At 54.1% G+C, this 11,590-nt stretch overlaps 3 protein-coding genes across 3 annotated transcripts; all 3 read left to right on the top strand.

Moving 5' to 3' along the window:
* Window positions 1-785: 785 nt before the first annotated feature.
* Window positions 786-1,632, top strand: E0L32_008568 (uncharacterized protein; the record flags this gene model as incomplete). The annotated part of the gene is made up of 3 exons (XM_031143436.1): window positions 786-1,248; window positions 1,307-1,341; window positions 1,405-1,632. The coding sequence occupies 3 exons, from the start codon at window positions 786-788 to the stop codon at window positions 1,630-1,632; spliced, it is 726 nt and encodes a 241-aa protein (XP_030992229.1).
* A 2,602-nt stretch (window positions 1,633-4,234) lies between these two features.
* E0L32_008569 (uncharacterized protein) lies at window positions 4,235-4,895 on the top strand (the record flags this gene model as incomplete). Its single annotated transcript, XM_031143438.1, has 2 exons — window positions 4,235-4,697; window positions 4,810-4,895. 2 exons carry the CDS (start codon window positions 4,235-4,237, stop codon window positions 4,893-4,895), a joined length of 549 nt encoding a protein of 182 aa, XP_030992230.1.
* A 5,583-nt stretch (window positions 4,896-10,478) lies between these two features.
* On the top strand, window positions 10,479-11,489 carry E0L32_008570 (uncharacterized protein; the record flags this gene model as incomplete). The annotated part of the gene is made up of 2 exons (XM_031143439.1): window positions 10,479-10,668; window positions 10,729-11,489. The coding sequence occupies 2 exons, from the start codon at window positions 10,479-10,481 to the stop codon at window positions 11,487-11,489; spliced, it is 951 nt and encodes a 316-aa protein (XP_030992231.1).
* Window positions 11,490-11,590: the final 101 nt, after the last annotated feature.

An 11,590-nucleotide genomic window follows, 5' to 3' on the forward strand; every position in this document is an offset into this window, starting at 1 on the left:
AAAGGCTAATTAGAGTTAGCATTGAATGCCGTGCTCGGGTGGGCGATCTTACGAGGCATGGTGTCTGAGAGTTTTTAGGGTGGGTGGTAAGAGCTGTTAGGTCAAATGTGAAACCCGACTGCTCTTCGCTAACAAAGACCAACACTGTTGAAGAACCAACTGGAGCACATCAAACGTCACAAGGAGATTATCAGGAAACCTATAGTGATGCTCAGCACCACGGCAGTGCTGTGATTCTTAACAGAAACCACGTGGGCCGGCCTGTTGCCGTCTAAGTGTGCGCGCTGATCCCCAGACCTGCTCGTCGGCTTCCGAGAGGATCAGGAGCTTGGCTCGACTCACTTGACTCTCATGAGCCGTCTCTCGAGGTTAGATGACATTGGAGTAGTTAGCGAGTGTGGTATTATTCCACCGAGATCACTATCGTATTGCTAGTCTCAACGCACGATGTCACGATCGACTTACATCAAGTTTTGGCATGGTTTGTTTCATCTGCAAATTGACATGAAGAATACTATCTTGCCATGGACGCGTGGACATGGAGTTATAGAGGAGGGCTCTATCGAAGAGCATGAAGGTATATCAGTGCTCCGCGTCCTTGAACACTTCTTGCCGCTTATCATGATCTCTCTTGGATCATAGTTGCTTCCTGCCCATTCTCTAGTTTCTTTCTTTCATCGTCAAAAGAGGTAAGTCGATGCGGGATAGACAAGAACGACACTTGGGATGGTTCACTAATATGGGAGAGATAGCTGTGCTCTATTCGTTCCTTATTTCTGTACAAGATGAAGACCTTCATTACTCTCATCATCGGTGCCGGCCTGGTGTCGGCCGCCAGCCAGGCTGCTCAAGTTGCCGAGGGCAGTGCCGTTAATGTCAACAACAACAACAACTCGAATGCAGTCGTCAACGGGTCAGAGGTCGCCCCGGGGGTTGACATCAACAATGAGAATATTGATCCGGCCAACCTGAACCTGGGCAACATGAACGTCAACGGTCTTGACCTCGGTAGCGTCGACCTGAGCAACCAGAACGATATTATCAACGCCATCGGCCTCATGATGAATTCGCTGTGCCTCGGCAACCTCTTCAACTCGAACAACCTCCTCAACCTGGGCCGTGGCCAAGATGTCCAGCTCTTCTTGGAGCTGGCTCAGCTCATGCAGTTGCAACAGCTCGGGTTCCTGAATGTCTTTGACATCCAGAATATCTTCAATGCTGGCAACCTGTTTGGCGGATTCAACTTTGGTGCGTGCTGGCTGTGCGAGCTTAACCTGTATGTGTGAATACTGACCTGGCTCGACAGGTGTCTTCAAGAGAGCAGCCGATGAACGCAAGAAGGTAAGTCCTCATTTTAGATTTCGGCCATCGCATCGTAAAGGCCGGGAGCTAATGATTTCGCAGACTCTGACCCGGTCGAAGCTTCGCCGGGGCACTCTCACAAGGCGGCAGCTCTGCTCTGCCGTTGGAGTTGACCCCAACGCCCCAGGTGCCGGTGTTGCTCCTCCACCTCCTGCGGCTGCTCCGCCAGCTGCTGTTGCTCCTCCACAACAAGCTGCTCCTGTTCAGGCGGCACCTTCCGCTGCGCCTGCGAATAATGAAAAGGAGGATCTCTCGGATTTTACTCGCTAAGACTTATCTTGTGCTCTCCAATATCAGATCTACGGAGAGGGGGAGGACATGAGTTTCGTTTTGGGGCCAATTTGGACCTGGCCTGTGCTGTTCATTAGGGGTTGAGATAGTATTGCTTTTGACAAGCTCGATAGATTAGTGATGGGCTTGAGTTGGCAGCGGCAAGACCGAGTACGCAATGTAAATAGACAATACCTTGAACATCATGTTTTCTCACTGGCTTCCTCAAGACTTGCCTCACTCGCATGCAAGGGGCCTATCTTCTAAGCCTCACACACGCATCTCAGCTTGCAGTGTGTGAAGGAGGATTAACTCGTAGCTCACTGATGTGTTTCAGCGTTGCCATGATGGGTGCCGGTCTATCGGTCGTCCCAACATCAAAGCCTGTCGAGTCCTACATGTTTGCACAGCATCGCGATGGGTGAGAGAGATCAGACGAAACTGAACAGGAAACGATGTGCACACAAGGCTAGAAACGGCAACCAGACAGCTTCAGGATGGGGTTCTGATTCTAGAGAGTCAGGTGTGTGCTGAGTCAAGCAATCGGTCAGCCGATGTTATCGTAGATGTGATGGTGAGGACCACTCTGGTGGCGATTGGAAAGCGGAAAGGACGGCACGGTTAAAGGCCTGAGAACGGCTGTGCTTCATCACCAACGACCTGCGACAAGTGTTGATGGGGATCCCGTAGGGCAGGGTGGCGTTGCATTATGCGGTCAGACCGAAGAGCCGGAAGGCAAAAGCCTTGTGCGGACGAAAGCTGTCCAACGTGCCAGCTTGGCAGGACGAGGTGAAACTCGACAGGCTGGGTTGGCGTTGGTGAAGAGGGGACGAGGGCTCGAGAACTGGGGAAACTGGCCAGGGAGCATTTAGGGCGCTCGGTGGTGGAGTGCTCCCTGCAAGGCACCTGAAACGGTCTCGTCCGAAACCCCTGTAAGTTCATGTTAGCGAAGGGGTGCTTGCGGTGGGCTCATTGGCTACGGCATCCGGATGACAGCTAATTGGGGGGGCCTCGCTAAATGCACGGAGCCTCAAAGGGTCCAGGGGGGGACTGGAGACGGGACCCATGAGCTTATCGATCTGCCAAACCTAAACGGAGCAGGCCAGCCAGCACCACCATCATCATCACAACTCGCCTATTGGCAGAGAACAGGCCGACCTCTCCACCGTCCGGAAACTTACGAAGTTGAGTGCTCTCTCAAGGCCCCGGACCATCCGTCTTGTCCACGGCTCCCCCCACTACTCCAGGGCTGCCTCGTGGGTTGCTACCAGATCACAGAGCATCTATCTGTGCTGCTGCGAGGAGCCGCGGACCTTCCTCAAGGCACTGTTATTGGGATCTTACATGGCAAGAGAAGCATGGCTATTGCAGCACTTCATCTCTCTGTCCAGATGACGAGTTCGTCCTGCTCACTCGCTGCCCAGTTTCTACCGTCATCCAGACCGCTCGCTCATCGGCAAAATGATGACTCGTGCTCTCGTGCTCTGCTTGTTTCTATTGAAACGCAGCTGGCCGACTTTCGTCACCCATGACGCTGATCAGGAGAAGCGATGCGCCGCCTAGAACACTAGAGGCCATCCGCGTGCCTCGTCCTCATCACGCTTGATAGCGTATCATCGAGTGATGGTACCTCGGCTGCTGTCTTGGTCGTCTGGAACCCCCATGTATCTCCGCCCCTCGACAGCTTGGCAGGAGTCTGGACGAAGTCCTCGAACGATCCGCATCTAGGCTGCCAGTAAGGTTAATTTACGTCCCGGCACCCCATACCCCTGTCCCGACGCCTTGCCCACCCTGCAATACCCTTCCATCACCGGCCAGAGGCACTTCCGGACATGACGTTTGCAGGGCCACCCAAGCACATGGAGAAGTCTCGAGGCTTTTGCCTCTCGCGTCTGAACCCCTGGCACCGGGCATTATTGCTATTGGCCTCCTCGCCCAGTCCCTCAGCCCCTCCCTTTCTCCGTCCCGTCGTGCCCAGATCTTGACAGCACTGCGGCTCAAATGGACGAGTGTGTGGCGTGCGAGGCCGTCCAGCCGGTACTCTCTCTGACCCCTGCTCTGGCTGTTTTAGCACATCCGTTTCCGTTGGCAAGCGCCTGACTTCTGATACGCTCCGGATCTCTCCCCTTCTACACATCCGAGTACCTGAACTACCCCGAGATTCTTGGCATTCGGTTCGTGATCATGCCTTGTTTGCCTCCAGTAAGGTTCTTTTCTCAGCCGTCGATCTGCTATATAAGACATGTCTTCCTTTCTGTCGGAGAAGCACCTTTTCGTTTCTCATCCCACACACACATCTTAGGTCTCCAAAGCCCAATCTCATTCCTTCAGTCATTCTCTTCAGAGGCAAGCCACCCAGAGCTGAGCATCACGACGCCCAATAGAAGCAAGGTCGCTAACTCGATACACTCGCATAGCTGTGCTCTTGTTCGCTTCACTCCTTTCCCAACTTTCGTTGAACATTAGAGGTGAGCCACAGGAACCCTCGGGATCCAACATCGGGTCTCGCAAGGATGCACGAGGCTAACAACCGGAACAGCTGTGCTCGTTCTATATTTTAAATTATTTAATAATTTACCAAAAACCCCCCACAACCAACAAAATGAAGCCTGTCAGCATCCTCGTCGGCGCCCTTGCCGCTGTTGCCACTGCCGCTCCCACCGTTCCCACCACCAAGGAGATCGAGACCCGCGCCAGCTTTGACCTGGGTCTGCTGAACAACCTCAACCGCTTCAACAACGTCAACCTGAACTATCTCCTCAACATCAACTCTCTGAACCTCCAGCTCCTTGCCCAGCTTGGCAACGTCAACAACTTCAACGTCCTGGGCTTCCAGGGCCTGTTCCAGAGCAACGTCTTCGACCTCAACGCTCTGCTCCAGCTCCAGCAGCTCGAGATGGTCCTGCAGCTGGCTCAGCTCGGCCTGTTCAACGGCTTTGACCTGTCCACCCTGGCCTTCAACCAGCTGAACCTGGGTCTCATCAACAACATCGGTGGCTTTGACTTCAACACACTGATCGACAACTCCATTGTGCCCCAAATCACCTCCATTGCGCAGCAGACCGGTAAGTCGAGCTTTCATTAACTATCGCTCTCTTGCTATCTCAAAACCCAAGCTGCGGTGTCTCCTCTGTCCAGCGAAGCGTGAAAGCTCCAAGTATTCACAATCTCGGACAGGGGTGTCGCCGCAGCCAGCCCCCGGCTCTGTCGTCACCGCTCAACAGGAGAGTGCACAGGACGGTTCGGCTTCGCTGCCTAATTAAGCCAATTATCTGGTCAAAAACACTCGACAATCCTCCCATTTTCGCGCCTACAACTCATCCGCAAAAAAAAAAAATCAGAGAGCCAAAGCTGATCAAAACCCACTCGAACAGTCACCGTCGTTGGCAAGAAGGAGTAGACCCGCCCCGATGAATCTTCGCCGAAAGGGCTAGCTTCAGTCAAACCTCGACAGAATTGGGGAGGCAGCATGAGCGACGCCGACCGGGGCTCGAAGACAGCTTCGGTTGGAGTCGAACAAGTTTCCGCAAATGTTGCCGTTTCTTTTCTGTCTCACAGCGGATCATTTTGCAAAGAGCATAAAGTGTTTCCTCGTCTCTTTCCTATCGAACAGGCTTTTGCTTTTTGTCATTTTTCAATTTTTACTTGTTTCTTAGTGGTGTTCAGAACGGGTAGACACAATGGGATGAGACTAGACGGACAAGAAGCGCGCAGTTGTGGGGAGGGAGTCGAGAGGACGGTGAGAAGGGAGCTGGCTGGACAGTCATACGAAACCGAACCGGGCCACAGATGTTCTCAGGACTTTCAGGATCTCGTTTAATTCTTTTCCCGCGACTTGTTTCTCTTGCTTTTTATTTCTTCCTTTCCTTCTTGACGGCGCGAATTTCACTAGATCATCATTTGTTACTTAGCAATTGTGTCCTGGCCGGGAGACCGAAAAGAGCACAGAGAGAAACCGTGGACTATCCTCGGGAATGAAGAGAATGACATTGGTTATTGGGCAAAACGAAAACAACAAGAACAAAAAAAAACACACACAAAACACACCAAACCCCGTCTACTGCTTGCTTTCCTGTGGTCTCAATGCCTTGAGCGCTATCAGGCGTCTCCGGAGGAGTGTGATGGACGTTCCGAAACAACTCCCGGTTTCATCGGCACGGATGGCAACCAAAGGGCAGAGCAGAGCCTTGCATTGATTGATTGATTCAAAGGCCGACCTCTTCCTGCTGGCAATCACACACGATATTTTAAATTTGCCTGGAGGAAGGAGATGATCTCTATGGAAAGTAGTCCTCGGGTTTCGGATCCTCTGTTCAAGTCAATCAATATTCCGCGAGACGATGCGCATACATTGCGCCGGGAAAATGTCTCGAGCCGCCGGGCCATCATACGAGAGGGAGAGAAATGCGGATTCACACATTCAAAAAGTATCGTATCGTATCGCATAGAAGGCATCAGTTCACTTCCAGTGCCGTGTCAATGCCCCGACGACGATACAGAGAGTCGTCCCGGGGCTTGCCCCCTGGGGGCTCTTTCTTGTGCGGAGAGAGCGGCGGGCAATGGAGAGATGCCGTGGTCTAATGCGCCTTGGGTTCGGGACAAGATAATGAAACTATTCTGATTCGGGCATTTCTTGAGCTTATTCCACTTAGACGTCGTCTTGTTGTGCTCCTCGGCCCCCCCCCCTCCTTGCCGCTCAGCTAGGACGGAACAGAGATCTCAATGATATGGATAGATTGCTGGTCGTCTCTGGCCCTCTTCTCGGGCACATCGGCGACGACGGGAAAGTCTTCCTTCTCCTCATCCTCGTAGCAGCAGACGCTGTAGCTGATAGATGATGACCTTTTGGCTCGTGATCTCGACCATCCGGGGCCGCAACTGCAGGCCGCAAGTGACGCCGGCGGCGGTGCAGTAGCGCCCTGGAGTTGGCCTTGGAGTCTCGGGAGGCCGAAGGCTGCTAGGACTGAATCCAGGTCGAAGCCGATCTTCAGCAGCTTCTTGCATTCTGTTTCTCAGTTGGACTACAGGAAACCTTTGCCGTTTTGACTTTCTTCTTTTGGTCCCTATCCTTCTTTTTAGTTGTCATGACACTATAGAAGATATAACTACCTTTTTAGTTTCACGGCATACTCAGAGGTAAAAAGGGAAGCATCGCGATAGCTCAGGCAGGCGTTCCGAACCGCAATCATAGAATGGCCTGGCTGTACACTTTGAAGCTTCTGATGAGCTGATTGACAAGGACTTCGATCCATGGTTGCACTTCCAGCTTATGGCTTGGAGCTTGATGTATATTTAGCCCATGCTTACCCAGACGGCTTCGCTGGCTGGAGGGCTTTTACGGGGCGTCAGCAATCACCCCAAACATCGAGGTCAGCACGGGCAGGTACCTATCCAGCACTCGGATCGAAAGTCCATGGGTTCAAAGGTTTGCTGTCCAGTTATGTAAGAGCCAGCCGGCCTCGGGGATGGCGGGCGAGCGCCGAATAGCCGACATCCGAGAGGGATTCGAAAAGCGGCGCGATGCGCGGCTGAGCATACGTCCAAGGTACCTAGAAATTTAACGAAAAATGATGCACCAGCTATTTAAAGGAATCAAACAGCTTCCCCCCCGTTCGAGTGGAGGAGAGATTGCAACGGGGAGGTTGGAATGCGGCGGCGGCTGCTTTGGCGGTTTTGTGGCGTGGGAAATGCGCCTTGCCGGGATGCCGCTAACGGCTCAGCTCCGTGGAGCTTGTGACAAGGAGTCGCTTGAAGAATCTCGGCTGCCAAGACGGAGGACGGCCGGGGGTTCTTGACAAGGGGAGGGGTCTGAAATGTTCATTGTGGACGCGCATTGTTGACCAACTCCATACCTACTCCCTGCAATTTGGACAATGCCTAGTTATCCAGAGTGACTTCCATTCTGAGGCTTGCTTGTACGAGAGAAACTACGAAGTAGACAATGAACCGACTGTTTATACAATGAATTCAGTAAGACTAATGTCAGGCAAAGATTTGCAGAAACCAACTGGCCCAGATCGGTGTCCCGCGGATCATCAAAATGATCGACGATGCGTCTTTGCAGGTGAGGCGTTCTTACCGGCGCCACCAGCCACCAGCCCGCATCGACCATTAGGCATGTGCCAATTGCATACAGGCTAGGTACAAATTCAAGAGCTGTGAATGCAGAATACTAGGGACTCTGACAGAGGTGGAATGGCGAACGCGGAGCTCCCTGGGTCAAGGCCGAGAAGCTGGTGTAGACTGTGAAACACTTGTGCTTGCTACTAGATAGTCTTTCCCCCAGAATTTGGGGGGTTTGGGGCTGTCTTCAGAAGGGATGTTGAGGCTCAGGAGCGTCCGGCACTGAAATCGGGAGCCAGCTCATAACCATTGGGCACCGAGACAACAAGACAGCTGTCAAAAGTTGGCTGGCTTGAAAACACAAGACAGGATGGCACCACCTTATGCAAGGCCTCTCTCTCTCTGGAGCAAAGCACCAAACAGACAACACGGATGGGTTCTAGGCCTAACTGTCCAGTTGTTGCACATGTCATGGGTGATCTGATGAGTTGATCTCCGCCTTTTAGTGAGATTTGGATGGGCGGTGAGAAACAGGGGCGTACCTGCTCGGGGGCCCCTGCGAAGATCCCAAGCCATTAGGGGTCTTTGTGCGCACTAACCAACCAGTCCCTGGTCCAGGAAGCCGGGATGTGTTGCATAGCGGCCAAGGTTCAAGTTTGTGTCTGTGGTGCCATGCGGAAGAGCCGGGCACGCACGCCTTGGAGCGAGTACGAGGGCGGTGGTGCGTGTCGCGGTGACATAACGGAGGCCTTCGTCATCGCCCATTCCATCACTCGGCTCCCCTTTGTTTAGTGGCCGGCCCAAGCCTCGTTGCCTGGCATCCCGCTTCTTTTTTTAGGCCCCCGAGGATAAAAAACCTAGCAGCTAGAAAAAAAAAAAGTCAAAGATGGGACGGCTGTTGCTTGCTCATGTTGACCACTAGTGCTGGTGGCGCAACGCACAGGAACCCGCTTTGGGTGTGCGTGGAAGAGAGACGAGGTCCACATGGTGAAAGGGGCCGCTCCATCCCTTGGCCCCTCCCTGCCGCCGGCTTGCCCTCTGCCAGTCCTGCAGTCCTGCCCGAGACAGACAAGAAAAAAGAGCTTGCTCTCGTATGGGACATGTTGATCGTCGAGGGCCAGGGCCTCGTATCCCTGAAGATCCTCGAGATCCAAAGATCCGTGCCACCTCTGAGCCGTCACCTGGACCCGTGTGGATGTGCCTGCACGCCAAAGGGGGAACACAGAGCTGCAAGAGCCACACGAGACCAAGAAGATGGACTTCGGGAATTTCCATCTGACAAGCATGCATCACTGTGGAGAGATGCCCCTTTCATCGTGTGCTCAATCTGGCCGGCCGGCCCCTGGTATGAGGCCAAGTCGTCACCGCACTAACGATGCGACTACGTGGGTAGCTCCGAGGTGCTAAGGCGCTTTGCCCTCTCTCTCTCCTTGTCTGGGTTATGGCTCGTTGACCAGAATTGTGCTCGACATTGAGTCGACCGCGGACTGGGCAACAGGGCAACAAAGGAGGTACGGAGGGAGGAAGCAGGACTGGGCGCCGTGTGATGCCTGCTGACCGTCTCGATCTCATGGGAATGAAGTCCCACGGCCTTGCTGCAGGCAGAGTTTGGCGAGTACAGCGTCAACTGGGATTAGATGTAACAGAGTTTTGGACTGACGAGAAGCTCCTGACCGCCTCTCTCTGGCTTGTTCCTGATGTACTGGAAGAAAGTATGTAGGTCGAAAGAACTTGTGGAGCATCACAAGCCATGGGTTGGTATTTTCTCCAAGAATCTTGTTGGGAAGGCACTCACTCTGTAGCATGCTGCATAACTACCTATGTATCTGAGTTTGTCTCTTGCCTTTACTTTCTTCCTGAAAGGCTAGGTAGGTAGATAAGGGTCAAGTTTAGGCTCGATGTCTCTTGCTGTCCGAGTATGTAACTATGTACTTGATATCATCGACAGCCTGGTTGCCCACTGCTCGAGGCCCCGCGTGACTCTGGTCAATGGCACGATTCTCCTGGCTGTGGCTTCACTTCTCCAAACACTATTTTGAGAGTTCCCGACTATTGACTGTGGCCTTTGTCTTTGTCTCTCTGGCGCGCCTTCTTTTTCGCAATCGAACAAAGAGACGAGCGAGCGAGTGGATGAATGGTGGTGCGAGAGAGGGTTTTGGTGCGCAAGATCCGCCTCGGCTGAGCTCCACCACCGCCTCCACCAGCAAACATCCACACACCTCATCCCATCCACACATCCTGGTCCTGGTCCAGGTCCAGGTCCAGCTCCTCTCACCACCACCACCACCACCAGCTCCAAAGTCTCTTGCTCCCCCAGTCAAAAGCTCCCCACCTCCCCCCCTGCACATCCCTCTTCCTTCCTGTCCCTTCACCTTGACCTTTCTTCCCTTCAGCCTTATTAAAAGTCAATCAAACCGCCTGCATACCCTCATCAACTGCATATGCATACATACCCGGCTTCCGCCCCCAGCTTTTCGACAGAGGGAAGAAGAAAAACACACACACACTTTCTTCCGTTTCCGGTATCCCGCCTCTCCTCTCACCTGGATTCCCCAGACATATAAGCCTGGTAGGCCTCAGGACCTAGTCTCCTCAACAACTCCGATACCTCTGCTTCTGGACCACGCGATACGACTGCCATTGGCTGTGCTTGTTCACCTCGCTGGATATGAGCTCGGCTGTAGCTTGCCCGTAAATGCAAAGTTGAGAGAGAGAGAGCGAGAGAGAGAGAGAAGACGAGAGCGAGCACTCCCCGAGGTGGAATAGCCCCAGCAACTGCCAACATGAGGAGGGACGTGAAATACGACGACTCGGACTCGGCTGACGAGTCCGACTTTGACGAGGAGTACTTCGAGAGGACATACCGGCCGCTGTCCAACCTCCCTACTCCGCCCTTGTCGAGCAAGAGCTCCCCCTTCCAGAGCCCTCAGGTGTCGCCCGACCCCACGACGGCATTGGATTCTGGACTGTTCGGTATGTGATCTGAGACTCGCAGTCTCTCTTGCCATTGGTTGCTAACATCGTACACCACAGGACCTGCTGTCCATCTCGTCAACCTCCTCCCGCCAGCCGCATCCCTGGCCACGCCCTCTGTCCCACTGGTCCAAGCAATGCTCGCCAGGGCCAAGCTGCCCTTGGAGACCATTGCACTGGCTGTCTGCATTCTGGACTCTCTTGACAGCAAGTTCGCCCGCACCTGGCGCCTGTCGTGCCCCCTGGCATCATCCGACAGCAGCTCCAACTCGAGGCGATATACCCTGCCGGCGAGTCCCGTCACGCTCAGGCAGTCCCACATCGACTTTGTGCGGCCCGAGGTGATCGTCCTGTGCGCGCTGATCATCTCGGTCAAGTTTAGCCAGGACCTCGAGGAGTCGACGCGGCACTACGCCTTGTGCTGGGGCCACGACCTGTGGACCTGCGAGCAGATCAACTTTACCGAGAACCGCATCGTGGAGAGCCTCGACTACCGCATCGTGCCGCTGATGGACCGCGAGATCATCGAGGTCGCCATGGCGGATATGAACCGCGCCGGCAAATACGCCACCGCGCAGCAGAAGGCGGCCACGGGTGGTTTCGGCCCGGAATCCGCCCACGCCAGGGCCCTGAGCACCGGCGAGGCGTGCCTGGGCCTGGGCCTGCAGCTCACACCTGCCGACACCCCAGGAGCCTCGGAAGGGTGTGGTCTGACAGCCACCGCACTCGCAGAGGCCACACAGGCTGCCTTTTCTGGACCGCCCTCCATCACCCCGGAGTCTCTTCGCCTTCCTACCGGCCAGTGTGGGGCACACCCCTGACGATCTCTGGGGGGATAACACGACTTTTGATTGCATTGTGGCTCTATCAAAGGCCACCGGGCGTTTTCTGCGTGCTGGGAAATATTTCGATTTATTCATCA

The sequence above is a fragment of the Thyridium curvatum genome (assembly GCF_004353045.1).
Source record: "Thyridium curvatum strain D216 chromosome Unknown NODE_57_length_291365_cov_88.079165, whole genome shotgun sequence".
Classification (NCBI taxonomy): domain Eukaryota; kingdom Fungi; phylum Ascomycota; class Sordariomycetes; order Thyridiales; family Thyridiaceae; genus Thyridium; species Thyridium curvatum.